We start from the raw sequence: 23917 nt of genomic DNA on the forward strand, positions 1-23917 counted from the left end.
AGCAGGTGTGGGCAGCTAACATTCACCAGCTCTGCCCCAGGAGATGAGGAGACAGCACTGACCTCCTCTCTTCTGTACACAATCTTCCTCCCACACCACGCCCAAACACGCCGCTCCCCCCAGATAGGTGTGTATCGAGACACCTGGGAACTGTGAGGAAATTGCTGGGAGGAATGGGCAGCCACCCTCCCTGGCCAGCTAAGAAGGGTCTGACTGCGATAGAGACGGCTTCATCATCATAATCAGATTGAAAATAATCGAATATGAAAATGTGTTTTATTTCTCAGTACAAAGCCAGATACTCTAAGGCTGTGAAAACCTGACTAGCCAAAGACCATAAAGGACAAAAAGAAGACTCTCTGGCCTGGTGCCCTGTGATCCAGCGCAGTGACGCAGGAGGCCTGGGGACAGCAGCAAAGACCCGGACGGCTTGAGGTGGATGAGGGCAGCAACCTGCTACCCCTCAAACCTCCTGCGGCTGGGGCTGAGGGGCCTGCCTGCCTTTGGAGGCCAGGGGTTGCCTGGCCTGGCTGGTTCCAGGAATGAACTGGGGGAGGATGGGAGGCATAGGGATGGGGCAGGAGTGGGGGACAGGAGCCTTTCTGCACTGGAAGCTGTTTTTATTCTGTGACTGCAGGTGAATGTTCAGAGCAAGAGTTGAGAATGAAACTAGGATGCGGTTGCCGCTGATGGCACCTTCAGTCCCTCTACCACATCCCAGTTAGAAAGTCTTGAGCCTCCAACAGGTGGACGTGGGTCTGGGACTCAGGGCTGTGGGAGGTGTGGCTGTCGTGAGGGGAGGAGCTGTTGTGGGAGGAGCTGAGAGGAATGGGCGCTGCCGGAGACATGAGGGGCGTTTCCCTGAGGAGCTGTGGACCCTCTATTTAGTGTCTAGGGGAACATGGGCGTGTGTGAGGACTCAGGCGTCGCCCTCCTCTCCACTGTCATCCACGCTGGCCTGCCTCACCACCTTCCGGAATCTGGGCGTAGAGGAAATGCCGGGCTCGCCCTGCCTCTGCTCCTGGAAGGCCCGGGTCCGGCTGGCCACCAGGGCGGCGCTCTGGAGAGCAACCACCGACTGGCGGGACTTCAGGGCCGGCTGCGGCCCCCGGCCCACCTGCTGGCCTCCCTTGGTCCTTGCGAACTGCAGGAAGGGCTGCGGAGGCTCTTCGTGTGAAGACTCAGGGGAAGAGAAAACCTGGAGAGGCGCGAGGATATGGAGGCCATGGGAGGCCTTTTCGGGGCAGGGCACCAAGCAGAGCCGGGAGGAGCTGAGGGGCAGAATGTTTGCGGCACACACACCAAAAGCCACGCTGTCCACAGCCATGCTTCCCCAGTGGGGAGGACGACACCCCCACCCTGCTGCCCTGCTCCTTGAGTCCTACCTGCCTATAGCTTCCTTCTGGCCCCCAGCAGCCCTCCTCAGCTCCCCTGAGACCCAGGCCTCCCTGCCCTCCTCCGCTCCTCCTATCCTTCCTCTGCCTTTGCGCAGGCAGCCAGCAGGTGAAACCATGCCTGCACCAGCCCTGACCTGGGCTGGGTGGATGCGGGTGTCAGTGCTGGGCGAGGACCTCCTGCCTTTAGCTACACAGACACCCACCCACCAACCCACCATGCCTCCCTATCCTTCCCCACCCACACCTCCTCCAGGAAGCCTCTCCCAAATGTTCCTGCCCTCGGTGGACACTCCTTCTTCCAAGTCAGCCATTTGGCGCTGAGTCCCACACAGGGCCTGGCTCCCAGTCTTTTGCTTGGGCCCGCAGCACTGAGCGTCGAGGGGGCTCACTTAGGCAGGACTTGGGTGGCGTGAGTGCACAGACTCCTCTGCACCTCAACTGCTTGAACGCTTGGAGGTGCTGCTCCTCAGACCCAGGAGAGGCTTCGGAGATTCATTTACCCTCCCCTCATGAGGGGTTAGAGACGCCCCCAGGGCCAGCAGGTGGCTGTGGAGCTCGTGGCCTGGGGAGGCAGCCCTGCCCCTTAGACAGCTAGTCCTGTGGTCAGTCTGGAAACCGCCTGTGACCCTGGCCGGGGCTGGCTCGCCCAGAAACAGGCGCTGCCTCCTGCCCTGCCCCGTGGCCCCTCTCCAGTCTGTGCCTGCAGCCCCCACACCTGCCCTCACTGGGTCTCAGCTGCTCTCGGGAGCCCAGGACAGGGCTGGTCCCTGTCTTCAGGGATACTCATGGGATGGGCTGGAGATGTCTGGTGCTGAGCGGTATTAGGCTGACTGTGAAGGAGGCTGGGACCAGGCCCCCAGGGTCCTCCCAGGACACCCTGCATGGGTGGACCAGGCCGAGCCCAGGTACGCCCTGCTCAGGCCTACGGTCAAACGCCGTCCTGGTCTTTCCCCACCTCCCTCCTTCTGGTCCCCACCCCTGCAGGCCGAGCTCCCCGAGTCCCAACCTCACCTCTGGCATGTCACTGGCCTCTGAGCTGCTCTCCAGCTCCAAGGAGGGTTCCAGGAGACTGATGGACCTCATGACCCCTCGGAGGTTGATACGTGGCCGTGGCCCAGGCTTCTCTTTTGGGGCTGCCTGGCTCTCCTCCACGCCCACAACCTTCTCCTCCCCACCACCCCCAGGTTCTGGCGGAAGAGGCGGGAATGGTGTAGAGACTTCAGGGGCTGGGTGCTCCTCTGGGGAGACCCCACCTGCTTTCTGCTCCCAGACATGGCTCTGGCGGCTGTGAGGAGGTGGCCCTGAGTCAGCTCTGAGTGACCCAGCAGCCACACCCCGCAAACCAACCTCCTCACCCCCATCCCATACCTGGCAGTCAGGATGCCCTGGTAGATCTGCAGCTGGCGCAGGAAGCCGGGGTTGGGGCGGGCGATGGGCCGGAGCTCCTGCACGTGGTGCAGGGCCTGCTCCAGGCTGCAGCCATACTGCTTCATGGCATAGGCTAGCACTGTGGCCGCAGAGCGGCTGACGCCCATCTTGCAGTGGACCAGCACGCGGGTGCCCTGTGCTCTGTGGAGGCAGGACAGGGTCAGCACCCTCCCCTCACCATGAAGGACTTGCCTGCTGTGGGAGAGGGCAGGTAAAGGGCTCACAAGCAGCTGAGAGTAGAGAAGGAGGCAAGGACACTGGGGGCTGGAAGGAATGGCAGAGCCGATGGCAGAGTGGGCAGGAGAAGGGCACTGGGGACCACGTGAAGCCACAGCGGGGCAGTCAGGGGAGCCGGGTGCTTACCTTGCGGCCTCAATGAAGCAGTATGTCTCCTTCCAGTGTGGCAGCAGCTGGGCCGACTCCTCATCCCAGAGGCGCACGTTGTGGTAAGTGAAGCGCTCAGGGTAGAAGTTGTCGATCTCTCGGGCCATGTTCAAGATGTGGGTGACCCTGTCCCAGAGGGCCCAAGGCCAGGCTGACGTGGGCAAAGGTACCAGGGCCACTGGCCATCGGACCTGGCAGAACCTGGGCCTCTGTTTAGCTGAGTTTCAAGTCAGATGGTGGTAGCAGTGACAGTGGGAGGAGAACTGACTCAGCTGTCAGATGGCTGAGACCTTGAACCAATCATTTGACCCTGCTAGGCCTGTTTCCCCATCTAGTCCAGTCAGCTGGGTCAGCTGCAACTCCAGCCCTTCCGTTCCTCTCAGAAGTAAGTTAGAGGACAGCTTTTGAGCTAAGCTGAGCGTGGGTGGGTCTGCAGCAGTGGGGTGACAGATACAGCAGGTCTCCCGGAAGCCCATGGTGGACAGATGACAAGTACCTGTCAGAGCAGGCAGCCAGGTCCCCACAGGGAGAAGGCCAGTTCCTTCTTCCCTGGGAAAGGGCCAGGTGAAGAAGAGGCTTTTTCTCTCTTTTTTCTTATTTTTTAGAGACAGGGTCTGTCTCTGTTGCCCAGGCTGGAGTGCAGTGGTGTGATCTCCACTCACTGCAACCTCTGCCTCCCGGGTTCAAGCCATTCTCTGCCTCAGCCTCGCGAGTAGCTGGGATTGCAGGTGTGTGCCACCACGCCTGGCCAAGAGGAGCCTTTTTCTGCTCGTCCAAGGCAGTTACAGCAGTGGGCTCTGCTGCTTCCGGTCTTGGCGTGGCTGAGGCCCTTTGTTTCTGTCCTTGTTTCACAGTGGGGGAGGGGAGGAGAGTGGGTGGGGCTGGCCAGCGGGTCTCCTGTCCCGACCTGGGCACCCACACCAGGGTAACAGCCCCAGGACAGAGTTACAAGCAGAGCTAGCAGCTGCTGAGGGTGGTTTTTGAAGCTGGCTACCACCCAATGCAGGGAGGCCAGGAGAAGGGACGATGGGGTGGGTGGCCCGAGGGGATCATGGCCTTACCTGTTCCTCTGCAGCTCCTCCAGGTTTGCCGCATTCCACTCCGAGCCCTGGGAGAGAGGGAGCAGCACATTCTCCCTTTTCTCCAGCTTCTGCTTCTGGCACCCCGCTGCCCTCACAACTGCCAGCAGTCCCCATGGCCCAGGCCCAGTGGCAGCTCACCAGGTAGAGGTGGGGGAAGATGCGGGAGGCCCGGTCCCTCTGTGCCACCAGCAGCAGCATCTGGTTGTCTATGAAGTCACGGTGCTGCTGGAGGGGGTGCCCCAGGCGCAGCTCCAGGGCCTGGCGGATCTGCAGGCAGAGCCCAGAGCAAGAGAGGCTGGGGTTCTCCAAGTGCCTGACCCACCACCTTCCCTCTGGGGCCTCTGAAGACAGCACCCTGTCCCATCTAGACAGACTAGGGCCAAGGCCAAGGCATCCAGGAATGGGTCAGGACTTGGCAAGGTGGGGAGGGCTCCCAAGAGAGACAAGCCTGCAGCCCCTGCTGGAGGGGACTTGCCCCAGGCCCCCTGCCCACCTCTTTGGAAGTGACGCTCTCCAGGTCGCTGGCATCCAACACTTTCCGCAGCTCAGCACGGATCGCCTGCTCCATCTGCTCCTGTTCTGAGGGCCTGGGAGCAGAGCCCCTCAGTCAAGGGGCCCCTTCCCCTCTCTGCCATGCCCCCCTGCTCCCTCTTTGTCCTGTTTTCCCCTCCACCCAGGCCCTCCCCTCCCTTCGCTGACCGGCCAGGCTCGGTGCTGGGAGGCCGCAGAGACTCTAGGTCAGCCATAGCCGTCCACTCATTGAGGCAGCTCTGGTTGGAGTTCAGTCTCTCCTGGTAGTGGTTGGCCCAGGTGAGGGCACTGCTACCGGGCACAAGGCCGCTGCCTAGAGCTGCCTCACATGCCTGGTGCAATACCTGGAGCGTGGCCCTGGGACAGGAGGAGAAGCTGGGTCACTCTGTCCCCTGCTGCCTTCCCCAGGCCCTGCAGCCTTCTTAGAAAGAGAGGCTGGCCCAAGTACAGGCAGCGTCTGTCCTTACCACATGGTCTGGATGGAGATGGGCTTGAAGATCCGGCTCTGCCCACCAGACGTTACGATGAAGCCCCTGCAGGAGAGCAGGTGCCGGTGAAGCCAGACTCCAGCCTCTGTGACAGAGAACCTGCCCTTTGGCCAGACACAGGAAGCTGAGGTCCGGGAGTCAGGTGCCTTGCTCAGGATCACAGTGAATCTGAGGTGGAGCTGGGAGCAGGTACCAGAGTCCCAGCCTAGAGTTCTACCGCACCCCGGCGCCCAGGCCCCGTCATACCCGTCACACATGGTAATTCCACCCTCCTGCCCCCTGCTTACCCGTCTCCATCTAAGTACACCTGGGTGTCACTCCAGAGGGGCAAGACCAGGCCCAGGGTGCAGCTGGGGGAGCTGGCAGGGGACAGGGGGAGAGTCATTGTACCCCCTGTCCCTCACCTCTTTGCCTCTCCTTTCCTCTCCCTGCTCGCACCTGCTGTCAGGGAAATCCACGCCCAGAAGGACCGTCTCATCCTGGCTCAGGCCTTCTCCTTCTCGTGTAGAAACTACCAGCAGGTAGCGGAGCCGGGGAGGCCGGGCTGCCTCCAGCTGGGCTGCCTGGGGAGGATGAGGAGCCCGGGGTCACAGTGGCCCCAAGGACCCTGCTCCCCACCTGGACACCCCCAGGTCCAGAACAGCGCTGACCCTGCTCCCTCCTTTCCCATCTCCCCTCTTCCCAGATATAAAATCAGTGGCTAAAGAGGGACTGTGTGGAAAAAAGCAGGGAACAGGGCTGACACAGGTTGCCCATTTTTTATTTCTGCCAAGGATGGAGGTGGTTTTTGTTTTTGTTTTGAGACAGGGTCTCTGTTGCCCAGGCTGGAGTGCAGTGCTACTGTCACAGCTCACTGCAGCCCCAGACTCCCAGGCTCACGTGATCCTCCCACCTCAGCCTCCCAAAGCACTGGGATCACAGCCGTGAGCCACTGTGCCCAGTAAGGAGGAGGTTTTGGGTGTTTTGGTTTTTTTAAACCCTGTTCACTTGCCAGTGCTATCATTTCATTCAAGAAATGTTTATCACCAAAGAAATATTAAGGACATACTCTCACAAAAGGGGATGATGCTTCTGTTGTAAATTCAGCTTTACGAAAGATTCACTGCATCTTGTTTGCCACGTCTTGCTGCGGACAGTGAGCTGTCTCCACAAGCATTTGGGCCCCGGTTCCGGCTCTACCTGGATTCCCTTCCTCCATGGGGCTGGAATCTTCCTCCCGTCTGCCTAGTCCCTCCAGCACACCTGCCCCCAGTGGGTGTCCAGCAAGCCTGCCTTGGGCACCGGTCCATTTCGGGACAGCTCATGCCATCAGGAAAGTCCTCTACTGGTTGAGAAGAAATCTGTCTGCAGAATTCCCACCTTTTGGACCTAATTTGGCCCTATTGGCTTACACAGGACAAACCTCCCCTGTTCCTTCCCTTCCAGAGACCTGCAGCCACGACCTCACCCAGTCAAAACATCTCTGCCTTTTCTGAAACAGCAGGATCATTGGCGTATGGGTAACCCCAGCACTCCCCAGGCTGCCCCCTGCCCTCACACCATTATTCCACAAGCACGCACACACAGGGCTCCATTCTGTCCTCTCCCCCGTGCCCTCGGGCACGTCTCTTCCAGATGGGCCCTCACCAGGCGGATGTCGTCCTGCGGCCTCAGCAGCTGCACCATGAGGTGAAGGTGCTGCCTCTGCTCCTCCTGTTTCTGGGGACTCTGGGGTCCTTGCCCAAAGTCTGTCTGGTCCCCACGGGGCTGCTCTTCACTTGGGGGCTCCTCTGATGGCTCAGGACTGGCCTCTGCTGCATCATCATCGTCCCCTCCATCCTGCAGTCCCAGGACAGCCCCTCGGAGCACTGCAAAGCTCTGCCTGGTGGGGCAGTGGGAAACTGTCATGGCCCCTCATCCCCCTTAGGGTAGGGGCTCTCAAAGTCTAGCATGCATCACATTCATCTGCAGGCCTTGTCCACATGGATTCATGGGCCCCCACGCAGTCAACAGGTCTGGAGTGGAGGCCTGAGCATCTGCACTTTTAACTGGCCCCGTGGCAATGTTGCCACCACGCTGAGAACCAGTCTTGCAGGCTTCCAAGCTCTCAGCCTCTCTATTCTTGTCTGTAGGGCGAGGGGCCTGCTCTCTTTCCCTCCCACCTGCCTAACTCAGGGAGCTGCTGGGAACTTGGTTGGAGGCCCAGGAGTCCTCAGGCCCGTCATGCCTCTTGCCCTTTGGGTCGTGGCCACCACCTGAGCCAAAGCCCAGGGCAGTGGGTGAGGCAGCCCCAGTTGACCAGGGGGAGGGTGAAGGCCAAGGCCATCTGGCTGCCTGGCCCACCAGCCGGTGCCACCCGGAACACTGTCCCACAAATTTGGCAGTGGGCTTCGGTTGCGCGTCCTCCGGGGAGCCTTCTGTCCCTGCACCCGGAGTCCAGGATGGCCGTGGCCAGGTACCGGGCGGACGGAAGCGTCTGCGTTGGGGAGGCGGCGCTCACCTTCGCTGGAGTCGACTCCTCCGCTGGACCGCCGGGTCCTGCCGAGAGAGCAGCCCCAGGGGAGGGTGAGCGCGGGGAGCGCTGTCCTCTCCCCTCTCTCAGGAATTCTGGGGTGGAGGAAGGCCAGAAAAGGCACCAGATGCCGTTTGTCTTCCCACCCCAGTCCACGCCCCACCGAGAGGCCCCGCGCAGCCCCGGCCCAAGGCCAGGTCAGCTGAGGGGGCGCTGAGGGTGACGGGCGCGCCCAGATCTGGGCCTCCTCAGCCCAGGCGACGCGCAGGGCTCTGGATCTTGCCTTGGCGCCAGTACCAGAGACCCTCGAGGCCCCCAGCACCCTCCGGCCCGAGTCCCGGGTCCACCTCCGCAAGTCCCCGCTCGAGGCGGGCAGGACGGGCTCCCGGGCCCGGGCAGCAACTGCGTGGGCGGCACCACGGGCGGGCCACACTCACCCGGGGTCCCACGGGCGTGGACGCGCCGCTGCCCGGGGGCGAGCGGCTCACTGTGACCAGGGCCATGGGGCCAGGCTGGGGGCACCTGGGCTCGCACCGGGCACGGCCCCGTCCCTCAGCCCCGCGGACGGTCTCGGCCCCGCAGGACCAGGAAGGAGAGACGGCGCTACCCGGGCCTGGCACCTCCTCGGGGGCGGCCCTTAAAGGGCCAGACACTCGCCCAGCCACTCCGGTGGAGCTTCTCAGGGCCGCCGAACCCCGCCCCTCCGGTCTCCGCGGTTTGGCCTGCTCCGGGCACAGGTCGGGGGCGAGAGCAGGTGCAGAGCCGGGAGACAGGGAGGGCAGGAGCGGGAGGCCCGGAGTTTGACCCCCTTCCCAGGAAGCCCCCGGCCCCGGCTGCCCTGCGGGAGCACCTGAGCTGTTCTGGGCCTCCAGCGTCCTGTGCCGGGCAGAGGAGGGTCCTAGAGGGGCAGAGGCGGGGCCACAGGTCTAGAGAGGATCAGGCACGGCGTGCGCCCTCGCCCGCCACCACAAACATTTCTCCCTGCTGGTCCGCCTTCCCGCTCCCATTGGGAGACAGGCTTCCGGGGAAATCAGCCTGGGGTTTAGAAATAACCCAGGAAACTCCCACCTCGGAGGCGAGCAAGGCGGGGCTCCCAGCTGCGCAGAGAGAAGTGACTTGCACAAAGCCACCTGCAGGGAATGCACCCCAGTCAGGGCCCGGCCTGGCCTTGGCTGCAGCGGTTAGCGGCATGGGGGCTCTTCCCAGCTGGAGGTGAATGGGGTCTGGGGACCCAGTCTTTCTCTCTCCAACGGGCGCTTGGGCCGGTTTCCAGTAAGGCCAGGCTGGGAGGCAGGACAAACCGGGTCCCCAGCAGGTGGGACGGCGAGGGGGAACTGACATTCACAGGATGCCTGCTTGGTAAGGACACATGACTCTCACCAGCTCCTTTCAGCCCTGAGGGGCAGAGGGTGGGGGGTGGTCTCCTCATTTTACAACTGAAGAAACTGAGGCTCAGAGAGGCTAAGGGGACCGTGGGCAGGATTCAAGCCCAGGTCTGGGCTGCCACCCAGTGTCTCCTCAGCGCCCCACCTTCAGGTCCCCACGGCTCCAGCCCAGTCAGCAGAGCAGCCCTGCTGCAGCAGTCTCTTTATTTCCATCTCTGTCTCCCCTGCCCACCCATCCCTGGGGCTCCAGGCCCCAAGCTCAGCAGCAGAGTTTATAAATAAATAAATTAGAAAAGCGGGCAGGGAGAGGCCGGACGCCCTCTCAGGGGCTGTGGCTCAGTGCTCAGTGAGTGACAGCTGCAGGATCCGCTGTAAGTCCTCCTCCTCCTGCTGCCCGCGCCGCTCCCGCTCCTCCTGCTCCCGCGAAGACAACTCCAGGGCCAGGCGCAGCTGCTCCTCAAAGCTGGGTGGGCCGGGGGCTGGGGGTGTCCTGGGAGGGGATCCTGGGCCCCTGGGCTCTGTGGACAGCCGCAGGCTTTCCTGGAGGGCCCTTCCAGGCAGGGCATGGGAGGGAAGAGCAGGCTGGTGAGCACCAAGGCTGGGGCAGAAGCCAAGGGGCTGGGGACTGGTTTTAGAGGACAAGGGTAAAGACAGGGTGGCAGGGAGAGAAGACGAGGCAGGGCCCTGCTTCCCCACCCCTCACGCCACCTTTGGCAGCAGACAGCCCTGCTGATGGAGGGTGGCCTTGCAGAGGGCCTAGGGTCCTAGGACCTTCCTGCTACCCCCCTCCCCACAAGCCAGGGCTGGGGAGGCAGGGACCCAGCCAGCCCCATGAGGGCCTCACCGCTCCAGCTGAAGCTGTTCCTCATAAACTGTGGCCTGGGGAGGAGGGCGGACACCAGGCCGGGTGTTGGTCAGGGCTTCCCAGACGGTCACCTGCAGCCATCGGAGCCCACAGCTGTCACCTTTGCCCTGAGGCTGCAGAGGCCACAGCCCACACCCTGCCTGAGTCCCACCTGCTCCGCCTCGGTGCCTGCTTCAAGCAGGCTCTGCTGGATGGCGAACTGCAGCAGGTCATCATCCTCATCTCGGAGGGGCTCGCTGCGCTCCGTGCCCAGCACGCTGTACCCCTGGGGCACCTCAAACACGGTGGGGTCCACCTCGCACGGGAAAGGGCTCCCTACGCATGTGGCAGAGGGGCCACGCTCAACCCGCAGCGCTTGGTGACCAGAGAGCTGCGCAGCCTCCCTCTTTCTCCCACAGGGATACCTGACGCCGCGACAGCAGAGCTGGGGGCCGGAACCCACACGGAGCTCAGGGGCTCATCACAGCCACACAGGTTGCTGAAGGTGATTCGGGCGTTGAGCACATGGAAAAGGGGAATCTCTGTGAGGAGACAGCCACGCCTCAGCCTTGGCAGATAGCCACCTGCGCCTCCGTCCCCTGCAGCTCTCCATGGGGAGGGCGCCATGTCCGAGGTGTCCCCCTCCTGCCTGGGCCAGCCTCTCACCAATCTTGACGGGGAAGCCAGGTGGGAGGCGCAGGGTGATGAAGTCACGCAGCTTGGCAAAGTGAGCGTTGCTGATGGCCATTAGGTCGATGATGGGTGTCACCTGGTCACCCAGGGAGAGTGGGTGCTCCTCACTCAGCCACAGTGTTGCCTTGAACCTGCCCAGCCGACCACAGAACATGGTGAGGCGCCGCTGGTGGCCCTTCCACTGAGGCCTGCCCTCTGGCCAGTGGGCAGCTGTCTTTACCCACCTTCCACCTGGCCTGAGGTGCCCTACTCTGCTCAGATGCCACTGCCCGCCTCCCCTGGGAGCTGGTGTCCTGTCTACGTTGCCCAGGTTGGGGTTCCTGAGGGTTTCATGCCTGTTCATCTGGTCTGGACAAGGAGGCCAGGTGCCAGGCTGTGGGCTTCTCCCTGGGCCTGGCCCACAGCCCTGTTCTCTGCCTCAGCCCAGAGCTGGCCACCAGCTCACATGGTGCCGAAATTTCGTGTCCAGGGTTCGAATCCCAGAGACTGTGGGTGGCTAAGAGAATCCTCCTGAGGTGGCTGGGAGAGCGCCGGGCTTGTGCAGGTGCTATGCCCGCTGTTACCAGCTACGCCTGCTCAGCGCTCCTCATGAGGCAAGCGTGACTGTTCTGTCCACCCAGGCGGACGCTCCACTCCCAGGCCACACTGCTGGAGGCCCTTCCCACTGTCACGCTGGCCCCAGCAGATACTCATGAAATTCAATAGAGAACCATACATAGGTGGTACCATCCATTCATCAAGGACAAGCCACCTGTTCTCTGTGCCAATCCCCCTGCTAAGGGCTGAGGACCATGGATAAGGCAGACAGGACTCCTGCCCTCCAGGAGTGGAGTCCAGAGAGAAGCCGGCTGAGCGAGTGCGCCCCTCACTATGATAGGTCCAGACAGGGGCCTGCAAGAGCTCAGGGGTCCCAGGAGGGGCCCCCGTCCCGAGACAAGTCCCCAGCCAGCTCTCAGACCTTACCTCTGTACTTTGCTGGACATCTCGATGGGGCGGCCAATGTTCCGTGACTCCAGGCTGAAGCTGGGGTCGAAGTACTCCTCAGGGGAGATAGCTGTGGGGTTGGTGGGGCTAGCTGCCTGCTGCACGGGGGCCTGTGTGGGTCCCAGGGCAGACTCAGCAATCACGGCGATGGAGGGCACCCTCCCGCCCAGGCTCAGCCCTCGCCAGCCCTGTCTCAGCCCAGCCCTGGCTCACCCCAGTGTGGGAGGAGTGCTGTTGGGCCATCCCCAGGAAGGACTGGAACGGAGTCTTCCCCCCTACAGAGAAGGGGTGGGAGCCCATGAGGGGGCCAGTACCCCCGCACTGCCCCCACCTACCTCCACCCTGGGAGCCTCCTGTCCGGGGGAAGAGGGGCAGATGGGAATGAGGAGACCTCCCAGCTCATCCCAGGAAATTCTGGCCCCTGACCCCTGGCCAGGGAGACCCCACTGCACGGTGTGACTGGGCAGCAGGCAGGCGCACCTGGGTTTACCTTTGCTCCTCGACTTGTCCTGATCAGAGAGGTGCTCCGTGCGTGTGCGTGTCACCAGCTCCACGTTGGTGGCACTGTATACCTGAGGAGCAGGGCACAGAGGGAGCTGGGGGCTCAGAGCCTGCTCCCCACACAGCCTCACCAGTGTAGAACCCAAGTCCCCCGTCCCAGAGGCAGGTGCGATCTTGCTCCCCACAATGGAGGAGGTGGCAGGGTCTGAACCCCAGGAAGTCACAGTGAGAAATGCAGCCCCAGGGTAAAAAGGAACACGCTCCTCATTTGATCTCAGTACCCTGGGTGGGGCCCGTGATGTGGGTGAGCCCTCCGTACTCCGCAGGGGCTGGGCACTCAGGCCCACTGAGTTCCCACAAATGCTCAGGGTTTCCAGAGCCCAAGGGCTACTCTGGGATGGATGTGGAGACCAGCCGAGTTCCTGGACCTCATCTACCCCCAGGCCCCCACCACTAGCCTCTCCTGCCTTGGCCTCGTAGCCGCTAACAGTTTCCATCTTCTCAGACCGCCAGCCCCAGATACCACATTTGTTCCTGAAACAGACCAAACAGGAGCTCGTGAGGACCTGCACCCTCACACCCTGGTCAAAGCTTCCTTTCCAAACCCCCTCCAATAAGCCTGCCCTGGGTGCCCAACTCTGAGGGTCCCTTGTCACTGTGAAACATGAAGGAGCCCTGAAGAGGGTGCCTGGACAGCTGGGGACACTCGAGCATGAACTTGGGACTAGAAGACACGAATAATTAGCATGAAACTTGTGAGGTATGACAGCGTTGGGGCTGGGTTTAGAAACATCCTTGTGTTTTAGAGTTGTGCAGAAGCATTTACTATTAAAACATGAGGACATCTGGGATGGGCTTTGACATACTCTAGGGAAGAAAAAGAAAAAAAGGTAAGGAAGGGTAGATTCAATAAGGTTGGTAAGATGTTGATACATGTTGGTGATGAGTAAGTGCCTTCTCTCTTCTTTCATATATGTTTGAAATTTTTCGTAAAAAAATAAAGTACGTCAGTTGGAGACTCCAGTACCCCGCTTTCAATAATGGATAGAACAACTAGAAGATCAACAAAGAGGGCTGGGTGCGGTGGCTCACGCCTGTAATCCAAGCACTCTGGAGGCCAAGGCAGGCGGATCACCTGAGGTCAGGAGTTCAAGACCAGCCTGACCAACATGGTGAAACCCCGTCTTTAAAAAAATAAATAAACAAATAAATAAATAAACAAACAAAAACAAAGAAATGGAAGATAAGAACACTATAACTAGACTTTATAAACAGGTTAGAACACTCTACCCAGTACCAACAACACAAATGCTTCTCAAGTGCACATGGAACACCCTTCAAGACGGACCATATACTAGACCATTAAGAAAACCTCGGCCGGGCGTGGTGGCTCAGGCCTGTAATCCTAGCACTTTGGGAGGCCGAGGTGGGTGGATCACTTGAGGTCAGGAGTTCAAAACCAGCCTGGCCATCATGGTGAAACCCCATCATTTAAAAAAAAAAAAAAGAAAAAAAGAAAACCTCAATGCGGCCAGGTGCAGTGGCTCATGCCTGTAATCCCAGCACTTTGGGAGGCCGAGGCAGGCGGATCACGAGGTTGGGGATCGAGACTATCTTGGCTCACACAGTGAAACCCCATCTCTACTAAAAATACAAAAATTCAGCCAGGTGTGGTGGTGCGCGCCTGTAGTCCCAGCTACTTGGGAGGCTGAGGCGGGAGAATCACTTGAATGGGGGAGGCGGAGGTTGCAGTGAGCCAAGATTGAGACACTGCACTCCAGCCTGGGTGACAGAGCCAAAAAAAAAAAAAAGAAAAAGAAAAAGAAAGAAAACCTCAATACAATTGAAAGGATAGTCATACAGTGTATGTTTTCCAATTACAATGGAATGAAATTAGAAATCAGTAGCAGAAAAAACACTTGGGAAACTCACGAATATATGGAAAGTAAGCAACATACTCCTAAATAGCGAATGGCTCAAATAATAAAAGAAAAATCAGAAAATATTCAGAGACAAACAGAAATGAAGACACAACATATCAAAACTTATGTAACACATGTAAAGGCTGGGCCCAGTAGCTCATGCCTGTAATCCTAGCACTTTGGGAGGCTGAGGCAGGCAGACTACTTGAGCTCAGGAGTTCGAGACCAGCCTGTGCAACACGGTGAAACTCCATCTCTACTAAAATAGAAGAAATTAGCTGGCGCCTGTCTTCCCAGCTATTTGGGAGAGTGAGATGGGAGGATCACCTGAGCCTGGGAGATGGAGAGGTTGCAGTGAGCTGAGATCACACCACTGCACTCCAGCCTGGGTGATAGAGACCCTATGTCAAAAAAAGAGAAGACAGACGTGCCTAGGCGTGTAAAGGTAATGTAACATAATATGTGTGAATGCCTATATTAAGAAAGATCTCAAATCAATAATCTTAACCTAACCTTCCACATTAAGACAATGAAAAAAGAGCAAACTAAACCAGAAAGAGCAGAAATAAATAATAAATATTACAGTAAAGGTTAATGAAACAGAGAATAAAAAAATAGAGGAAAGTAATGAAACAAAAAGCTGGCTCTTTGAAAACATCAGCCGGATTACATGAGGTCAGGAGTTCGATACCAGCCTGGCCAACATGGTGAAACCCCGTCTCAAAAAAAAAAAGAAAACATCAACAAAATTGACAAACCTTTAGCTAGGTTGACCATGGTGGGGAAAAATAGAGAAGACTTAGCTGGGGGTGGTGGTTCACACCTGTAATCCTAGTGCTTTGGGAGGCCAAGACAGGAGGACTGTTTGAGGCCAGGAGTTCAAAAGCAGCCTGGATGATGTAGTGAGACCCCATCTCTACAAAAAAAGAAAATTAGCTGGGCATGGTAGTGCACACCTGTAGTCCCAGCTACTTGGGAGGCTAAGGTGGGAGGATCACCCAAGCCCAGGACTTCAAGGCTGCAGTGAGCTCCTATCATGCCATTGCACTTCAGCCTGGGTAGCAGAGTGAGACTCTGTCTCAAAAAAAAAAAAAAAAAAAAAAAAAAAAAAAATTTGAATTACTTACCAGAATCAGAAATGAAAGAGGGGAGCAATAAAAATAAAAAGCATTATAAAAGGATATGATGAATAGCTGTACACCAACAAATTTTATAATTTAGATGAAATGGACAAATTCCTAGTGAGGCACAAGCTACCAAAACTAACTTGAGAATAAATAGATAATCTGAATAGACAGATAACAAGTCAAGAGATTGATTGAGAAATACAACAAAAAACTACAAACACACGCGCACACATACACACACAAAGCTCAGGCCCAGATGGCTTCACCACTGAATTCTACCAATCTTTTGAAAACTAATTAATACCAATTATTCACAAACTATTTGAAAAAATAAAGAGGTGACATTTCCCACTTTATGAGGCATCACTCAGATACCAAAACCAGACATATATCACAAAAAAACTACAGACCAATATCGCTTAGGAATGTAGACACAAAATCATCAACAAAATACGACCCAACCAAATCTAGCATCATATGAAAAGAATTATACACCATCAACAAGTGGAACTTATGGCAGGAATGCAAGGTTGGTTCAATATCCAGGTCAATTGATGTAATGTATCAATAGAATTTTTTTTTTAAATCACATGATCATATCGATAAACACAGAAAAAAGCATTTTGAAAAATCCAACACCCTTTCATGATAAAAACACTCTACAAACTAGGAATGGAAGGGAACTTCCTCAACCTGATGAAGGGTATCTACCAAAAACTCACAATTAATATAATACTTAATGGTAAGACTGAATGCTTTTCCCCTAAGATCAGGAACAATACAAGGATACTGCTCTAACCACTTCTTTTTTTCTTTCCTTTTCTTTTCTTTCTTTTTTTTTTTTGAGACAGAGTTTTGCTCTTGTTACCCAGGCTGGAGTGCAATGGTGCGATCTCGGCTCACCACAACCTCCGCCTCCTGGGCTCAGGCAATTCTCCTGCCTCAGCCTCCTGAGTAGCTGGGATTACAGGCACGTGCCACTATGCCCAGCTAATTTTTTGTATTTTTAGTAGAGACGGGGTTTCACCATGTTGACCAGGATGGTCTCAATCTGTTGACCTCATGATCCACCCGTCTCGGCCTCCCAAAGTGCTGGGATTATAGGCGTGAGCCACCGCGCCCGGCCCTTTTCTTTTTTTTTTTAAGATGGGGTCTTGCTCTGTCACCCAGGCTGGAGTGCAGTAGCACAATCTGGGCTCACTGCAACCTCTGCCTCCTGGGTTCAAGCAATTCTTGTGCCTCAGCCTCTCAAGCAGCTGGGACTACAGGCACCACCACCAGGCCTCGCTAATTTTTTTTTTTTTTTTAATTTTTAGTAGAGATGCTGTTTCACCATGTTTGCCAGGCTGGTCTCAAACTCCTGATCTCAAGTGATCTGCCTGCCTCAGCCTCCCAAAGTTTTGGGATTATAGGCATCAGCCACTACTACCAGCCTGTTCTAACCACTTCTAATTAATATTCCACTTTAAGTTCTAGCCAGAACAATTAAGCAAGAAAAAGAAATAAAAGGCATCTAATTGGCATGATCTCGGCTCACTGCAATCTCCACCTCCTGGGTTCAAGCGATTCTCCTTCCTTAGCCTCATGAGTAGCTGGGATTACAGGTGTGCCCAACCACTCCCAGCTAATTTTTGTATTTTTAGTAGAGACGGGGTTTTGCCATGTTGGCCAGGCTTGTCTCAAACTCTTGACCACAGGTGATCCACCCACCTCGGCCTCCCAAAGTGCTAGGATTACAGGGATTAGCCACTGTGCCTGGCCAGATAATATAATCTTATATGTTAAAAAAAAAAAAAAAAAAAACTGAGGAAAAGAATCCACTAAAAATCTACTTGAATAAACGAGTTCAGCAATGTTGCAGAATACATGCTCAATATACAGAAATCAATTGTATTTTTATACATTTGCAATACACAATCAAAAAATAAAATGAAAAAATATTTGATTCGTAATTGTATCAAAAAGAATAAAACACTTAGTGGCCAAGTGCAGTGACTCACATCTGTAATTCCAGTACTTTGGGAGGCCAAGATGGGCAGATCACCTGAGGTCAGGAGTTTAAGACCAACCTGGTCCAACATTGTGAAACCCCATTTCTACTAAAAAAAAGAAAATTAGCCAGGCGTGGTGGTGGGCACCTGTAATCCCATCTACTTGGGAAGCTGAGGCAGGAGAATCACTCGAACCCAGGAGGTGGAGGTTGCAGTGAGCCAAGATCATGCCACTGCACTCCAGCCTGAGCAACAGAGCGAGACTCCACCTCAGAAAAACAAAACAAAACAAAACAAAAAAGAATAAAACACTTAGGAATAAACTAACAAAAGAAGTGCAAAACTTATACCCTGAAAACTGTAAAATAATGTTGAAAGAAATTAAAGCAGATCCAAATAAGTGGAAAAACATCCCATGTTCATGGATTAGAAGACTTAACATTGTTAACATGTTACTATTACCCAAACTGATTTATAGATTCAGTGCAATCCCTATCAGAATCCCATATGACTAGAAATTGACAAACTGTATCTAGAGTTCATATATTCTGCCTACAATTGGTTGGAGAAAAAAGAAAATTCATATAAAATTCAAGGCTCCCAAAATAGTGAAATAACTCTGAAAAAGTAAACAAAGTAGGAAGACTCATACTTTCCAATTTCAAAACTTACTGCAAAGCAACAGTAATTAAAACAGTATAGTATTGGCATAAAGACAGACATGTAGACCAATGGAACTAACCTGGGAGTCTGAAAGTAACTCATTTATCTATGGTCAACTGATTTTCGACAAGGGTGACAAGACCATTCAATGCGAAAAGCATAGTCTTTTTCAACAAAGGGGGCTAGGACAACTGGATAGTCACATGCAAGAAAATCTTCCATTATATACAAGCATTAACTTAAAATGGCTCAAAGACCTAAGTGTAACAACTAAAACTATAAAACTCTTACAATTCCATAATAAAAAGACAACACAATTTTTAAAATGGGTAAAGGGACAGGTGTGGTGGCTCATGCCTGTAATCCTAGCACTTTGGGAGGCCAAGGTAGGCAGATTGCTTGAGCCTATGAGTTCAAGACCAGCCTTTTTTTTTTTTTCTCCACCGCTGCCACCCAAGACCAGTCTTTGGACCCTGTCTACAAATAATAAAATAAAGTAATTAAATAATATAATAAAATAATTACAAATAATTAAAAAATTAGTTGGGCATGGTGGCATGCATCTGTAGTCCCAGTTACTTGAATGAGTTGAGCCTGAGAGGTCGAGGTTGCAGTGAGCCATGATCATGTCACTGCACTACATCCTAGGTGACAAGGCCAGAACCCATCTCAAAATAATAAATAAAATTAAATAAAAAATGGGTAAATGATCTGAACAGACATTTCTATAAAGAAGATACACAACTGACTAGTAAGCACATGAAAAGATGCTCAACTTCATTAGTCATCAGGGAAAGGGAAATCAAAATCAGTTCTCACCGGCTAGGCTGGCTAGATTCCAAAACAAACGAATGAATAATAAATAAGTGTTGATGAGGACGTGGAGAAACTGGAACTCTCGCAGGCTGCTGGTGGGAATGTAAACCAGCACAGCTCCTTTGGAAAACACCCTGGCAGTTCCTCAATTAAACATTGAGTTATCAATAACCTAGCAATTCCACTCTTAGGTATATACCCGAGAGAAATGAAAACATATGAAAGAGAAATTAAAACACCTATCAGTCAGGCACAGCGGCTCACACCTGTAATCCCAGGACTTTGGGAGGCCGAGGCAGGCGGATCATGAGGCCAAGAGATCAAGACCATCCTGGCCAACATGCTGAAACCCCATCTCTACTAAAAATACAAAAATTAGCTGGGTGTGGTGGCATTTGCCTGTAGTCCCAGCTACTTAGGAGGCTGAGGCAGGAAACCGGGAGGCCGAAATTTCAGTGAGCCGAGATCATGCCATTGCACTCCAGCCTGGGCAACAAGAGCAAAACTCTGTTTCAAAAAACAAACAAACAAAAAACATATGTCTACACAAAATCCTGCATATGAATACTTATAGTGGCATTATTCATAATCGTCAAATAATGCGGATAACCCAAATGTCTATCGATGGGTTAATGAATAAACAAGGTATGACATATTAACACAATGGCCACAGAAAGGAATGAAGTAGTTACATGCTACAACTTGGATGAACCTTGAATATATTATATACTAAGTGAAAGAAGCCAGACACAAAAGGCAACACGTTATAAAATCCCATTCAGATGAGAGCTCAGAATAGGGAACTCTACAGAAATAAAAAGGAGATTAGTGTCGCTTAGGACGGGGAGAGGGATGAGGAGTTTGGCGGAGAGTTAGCTAAAGGGTAGGGGGTTTCTTCCTGAGGTGATAAAAACGCTCTAAAATTGACTGTGGTGATGTACAAATCTGTGAATAAATATACTAAAAGTCACGAAGCTATGTTCTTTAAATGGGTGATCTATACGGTATGGTATATGAGATTATATCTCAATAAAGCTGGGACTTTTTGTTTTTGTTTTAAGCATTTCCACTGACTGTTAAGGCATCAGGGGGCATGTGTTGTGAGAGGAACTCTTGCTGGAAGGGTCAGGTTCCCAGGCTACCCACAAAGGACTCTGCCCCCAACAAAGCCACACCAATGACAAGCCAACATTGGTGCAAACAGCTGCCGTGAATCACAGCCTGAATCTTTGTCTTTACGGGAAAACATATGAGGTCAGAAGTCAAGAAACTGGGAACATCTTGACCTTACCTTTCCCCACAAAGGTGGCCACAGGAGCCCGACCACCCTGGCAGTCTGGGTGAGACATGGGCTGCAACAACCCGCCTGCCCCTGCCCAGCCCCCGGTGAGTGGCTCAGCCACCCAGAGGCCTGAACCAGGATCTTCAAGGATAGCCCTGCCCTCATTAGTGGTGGCTCTTACTATCTGTCCCCATCCCACCCACTGTGTGCCAGGCCCCAACTGACCTCTCAAAGGCCACATTCCGAGTGTCCAGGTGGGTGGAGACGATAGGAGAAGTGAGGCGACTGGCCACGTGCTCCTCGCTGGGCCGCATGGCCGCCAGCAGTGCTTCAGGCTCCTGCAAAGCGAGCCCCAGCGTCTCTGCGTGCACCACCTGCCGGTCATGGTCCACTTCCATCACCAAGGCTCCTGCCTCTGCCAGCACAGAGGGGGCGCCAATCAGTGTCGGGTGCCAGCAGCACAGAGAGGGCTATCATGTACCCTCAGCCGCCTGCTGCCAAGTGGGTCGGCCTTGGTCCCTGGATCCCCCTCCACCTCCAACCTCAGCTTCCACATCTGGAAAGTGGAACGAAAGGATAGCACTGTCCTCCCAAGCCTCAGGAGAAGCTGAGGGCTGAGGCACTGCAGTGAGCGCCTCCCGAGCTCACCCTGGCCCTTGAAGATGAAGCTCCTCCGGCCCCGCTGCCAGGTCATGTGCTCGAAGCCCAGGAGACTGGTGTCCACTCGCAGGCTCTCACCCCGCTTCCACACGCGGTACACATCGCTCGGGCACATCTTGGACACAAGGGGTACTGCAGGGTGCATGGGGGTCACCAGGGATCTCCCAAAGGCCCCGCCCCAATCCCTGGGAGCCCAGAGGTCCCCACTCACCCCAGCTGGTGAACTCCCACTTCATCTCCACATAGAAATCAGGGGCCTAAGAGAGACCAGAGCTGCTTGTCAGGGCCCTGCCTCGTACCGGGTCCAGCAGGCCCAGGAGCCCCTTGTCCACAGCTAGCCCAGCCCTTCAGCAAGTATTTTTTTTTTTTTTAAGACAGAGTTTTCTCTCTTGTTGCCCAGGCTGGACTACAGTGGCTCGATCTCAGCTCACTGCAACCTCAGCGTCCCAGGTTCAAGCGATTCTCCTGCCTCAGCCTCCCAAGTAGCTGGGATTACAGGCGCACACCATCACGCCCGGCTAATTTTGCATTTTTAGTAGAGACAGGGTTTCTCCATGTTGGTCAGGCTGGTCTCAAACTCCTGACCTCAGGTGATCCGTCACACCTCGGCCTCTGAAAGTGCTGGGATTACAGGTGTGAGCCACCCCGCCTGGCTTTTTCTTTTTTTTTGAGACTTGCTCTGTCACCCAGGCTGGAGTGCAGTGGGACAATCATGGCTCACTGTAACCTCTGCCTCCCTGGACTCAGGTGAGTCTCCCACCTCAGCCTCCCAAGTAGCTGGGACCACAGGTGTGTGCCACCACTCCCAGATAATTTTTGTATTTTTTGTAGAGACAGGGGTTTCACCATGTTACCCAGGCTGATCTCGAACTCATGGGCTCAAGTGATCCACCCGCTTCAGCCTCCCAAAGTGCTGGTATTACAGGCAGGAGCCACAATGCCTTGCCCTTCATCAAGTCTTGATGCACTGCCATGGTCCAGCTACACCCAACCTCTCTGCCCAGGAGAGGCCTGACAATGGTCCTCGGGCAATGAGGCTGTAAGCACCTGGAGGCGGAGGGCCAGCCTCAACCTGACCATGAGCCTGGGCAGGGCCCTGGGAGAGCTTTTGCTTCCACTGGGTCTCAGAGTCCTCCTCTGTAAAGGGGGCAGAGCGGCCCCCTCCAAGCCTTACCCTGGAGGAGGGGGCATGAGGTAGTATACTCTGCCAGCCAGGCCCCTTGTGTGCTTCCAGAAGGGTGCATGGTAGCAGGTATTCCACAGGCTCAGGCCATAATCTACCAAGTCAACCTGAAGTCCCTGCTTCAGGTAATCTTCATCCTTCAGGAGGCCCATAGCTGGCAAGACTTCTCTTCCAAAAGACCCAGTCTCTCCCACATGAGCCCGGGTGTCTCTTTCTACATGACCCTGGGCTGGGGTCAACATAGACAGATCTCCTCGCTGTTGGTGGGAAGCACACTGCACAAACTGTGTGCCCTACCAAGGCCAGGCCTGGCCAGGTAACCAGCGTGGTGCCCTGCCATGGTACCCCACCTCCATACCTGTGCCCTGCTGTACCTGGCGAAGTTTGTTGAGCAGTTCTGGAATGCCCGCCAGCCTCTGAGTGGCCCTCTGGTAGTCCCGATATTGGAGCACCAGCTGCACCATCTCGGGGTCTCCAGTGCTGACTGCCTCCTGCAGGACTGCGGGCACCAGGCTGCTGAGGGGAGCCCTCTGGATGACCCCGGGCCTGGTTGCTCATTGCCCCCCACCTGCCAGTCTCGGGGGAGCTCCTTGCCCTCGGTAGTACCTGCCCAGCCCTGGCGGTTCTCTTTGCCCACGTTAGCATTGTGCCGAAGGAGCACTCGCACGGACTCCAGGTTTCCCAGAGACACGGCCAGCTCCAGGGGGGTCCGCCCGCGGGGATCCTCCTGTTCAATGTCGTGCTGGGGGAGATGGGACACTCACAAAGGGCAGGAGAGAAGAGGTCAAGGCAGGGAGGCTGCTAGGGCAAGCAGGGCTGGGAATCGCTGTGGGAAACAAGGACAGTGGACTGGCCAGGGAGATGGCAGAGGGTGGCCTGCATGTCCTGGCAGGGGAGAGGAGAGGGCAGGGGGGAGGGCAGGGGCAGAGCCCAGGGCCTGGCAGTGGGGCCTGGTCGGCCAGAGGTGCAGGATGTCAGGAGTTTGGTGGAGCCTGGGGACCAGGACCAGAGTTCTTGTCCTCAGCCTGGCTCAGTGGGGATGCAGAAGCGACTTCGGGCGAGCAGGGTGAGGCCCAGCGCGGTGGAGACGAGGCCAGAGGCTCCGGGTTAGGGGCCGGTGACCTGGGCTTGGGATCGTGCAAGGGAGGGAGGCCCAGGATGTGGCTGTGGAGCTGAGCAGGGGCGCGCGGCCTCCAGGACGGAGACCACAGCCTTGGGTGGGGGATCTGGGGGACGGGCCGGGTGCCCTGGCGGGGCCTCACCTGGCGGCTGTGCAGTGCGGCCTCTAGTTCGCGGTGCCGGTTCGCCCAGACGAGCCGGTGCAGCGGGAAGGTGGGGCCCGGGCCGGCCATGCTGGGCTTCAGCGCCGCATCCCGGCCCCGCCTCGGCTTCGGGCCTGGCGCGGCCCCCTCGCCTCCCCTCAGGGCCGCGCCCCAGCTGCGACCCCCGCGGCCCCCGCAGCAGTAGAGGCGGCGGCGGCGGCGGTGGCGGTGGCAGCGCGGGCGGCGGGGCGAGCGGCGGGGCGGGGCGGGGCTTCGCGCGCGCCCCCGCCCCCCGCAACCATGGCAACCGCGGCCAGGCCCGCGCGCGCCGGGCCAATCGCGCGCGCCCGAGGAGATGCCCGGCCCTGGGCCTGCCCCCCGGCCTCGGTCGGGCCCGGGTCCGCTGGGGAGGCCTGGAGGGCGGGGCCCGGTTACAGCTCCGCCCGCGGCCCGCAGGAGGCGCCCTGAGCCCTGCTCAGACCCTCGGTGGCGGGTCCGGAGCGGGAAGGCGGGTCCCGGGAGGGGCGGGGACTGGGCCCCGGGTCGTGCGCGTGCGTGCGCCGCGGGCCGCGGGCCGCGGGCCGCGGTCCTGCTGCCACCGAGATAACCTGCGTTTCCCCCGTAGACCCCAGCACTCGCCCCGGTCTTCCTACCCCAGGTCCCGCGGGCACCGACTCTGCCGGAGGGTGCGGGTGAAGTGGGGGGACCCGACTCCCCTCGCATCACTGAGCACCCGGCCTGGAGACCAGCCACTAGCCGACGCCACTAAGTGCTCGTCGGCTGAGCGGGAAGCACCTTTCCCT

General features: G+C 56.3%; 2 protein-coding genes across 8 annotated transcripts; both read right to left on the reverse strand.

The window, feature by feature from the left end:
• Positions 1-257: 257 nt before the first annotated feature.
• Positions 258-9279, reverse strand: SSH3 (slingshot protein phosphatase 3). 2 transcript variants are annotated; one of them, XM_064364679.1, is made up of 15 exons: positions 8870-9279; positions 8652-8699; positions 7790-7827; positions 6937-7171; positions 5749-5873; positions 5598-5669; positions 5290-5355; positions 4991-5179; positions 4785-4878; positions 4430-4558; positions 4271-4317; positions 3189-3335; positions 2766-2966; positions 2409-2682; positions 258-1198 (listed from the first exon to the last, which is right to left on the reverse strand). In XM_064364679.1, the coding sequence occupies exons 1-15, from the start codon at positions 9140-9142 to the stop codon at positions 920-922; spliced, it is 2217 nt and encodes a 738-aa protein (XP_064220749.1). In that variant the 5' UTR covers positions 9143-9279; the 3' UTR covers positions 258-919. The 2 variants fall into 2 exon arrangements, with proteins under 2 accessions (XP_064220749.1, XP_012308309.1); XM_012452886.2 differs by lacking the exons at positions 8652-8699; positions 8870-9279 and adding an exon at positions 8239-8400.
• A 92-nt stretch (positions 9280-9371) lies between these two features.
• Positions 9372-23368, reverse strand: ANKRD13D (ankyrin repeat domain 13D). Of its 6 annotated transcripts, XM_012452893.3 has the most exons (15): positions 23115-23368; positions 22459-22594; positions 22227-22351; positions 20881-20926; positions 20658-20801; positions 20235-20424; positions 12676-12742; positions 12198-12279; positions 11921-11982; positions 11687-11817; positions 10697-10854; positions 10456-10572; positions 10203-10366; positions 10031-10122; positions 9372-9736 (listed from the first exon to the last, which is right to left on the reverse strand). In XM_012452893.3, exons 1-15 carry the CDS (start codon positions 23202-23204, stop codon positions 9523-9525), a joined length of 1818 nt encoding a protein of 605 aa, XP_012308316.3. In that variant the 5' UTR covers positions 23205-23368; the 3' UTR covers positions 9372-9522. The 6 variants fall into 6 exon arrangements, with proteins under 6 accessions (XP_012308316.3, XP_064220751.1, XP_064220750.1 ...); XM_064364681.1 differs by lacking the exon at positions 23115-23368 and having other exon boundaries at positions 11687-11777; positions 12188-12279; positions 12667-12742; positions 22211-22351; positions 22459-23008; XM_064364680.1 differs by lacking the exon at positions 23115-23368 and having other exon boundaries at positions 12667-12742; positions 20235-20418; positions 22211-22351; positions 22459-23006.
• Positions 23369-23917: the final 549 nt, after the last annotated feature.

This window comes from Aotus nancymaae, unplaced genomic scaffold (assembly GCF_030222135.1).
Source record: "Aotus nancymaae isolate 86718 unplaced genomic scaffold, 86718_ANA_hifiasm-v0.15.2.pri h1tg000059l, whole genome shotgun sequence".
In the NCBI taxonomy this organism is placed as follows: domain Eukaryota; kingdom Metazoa; phylum Chordata; class Mammalia; order Primates; family Aotidae; genus Aotus; species Aotus nancymaae.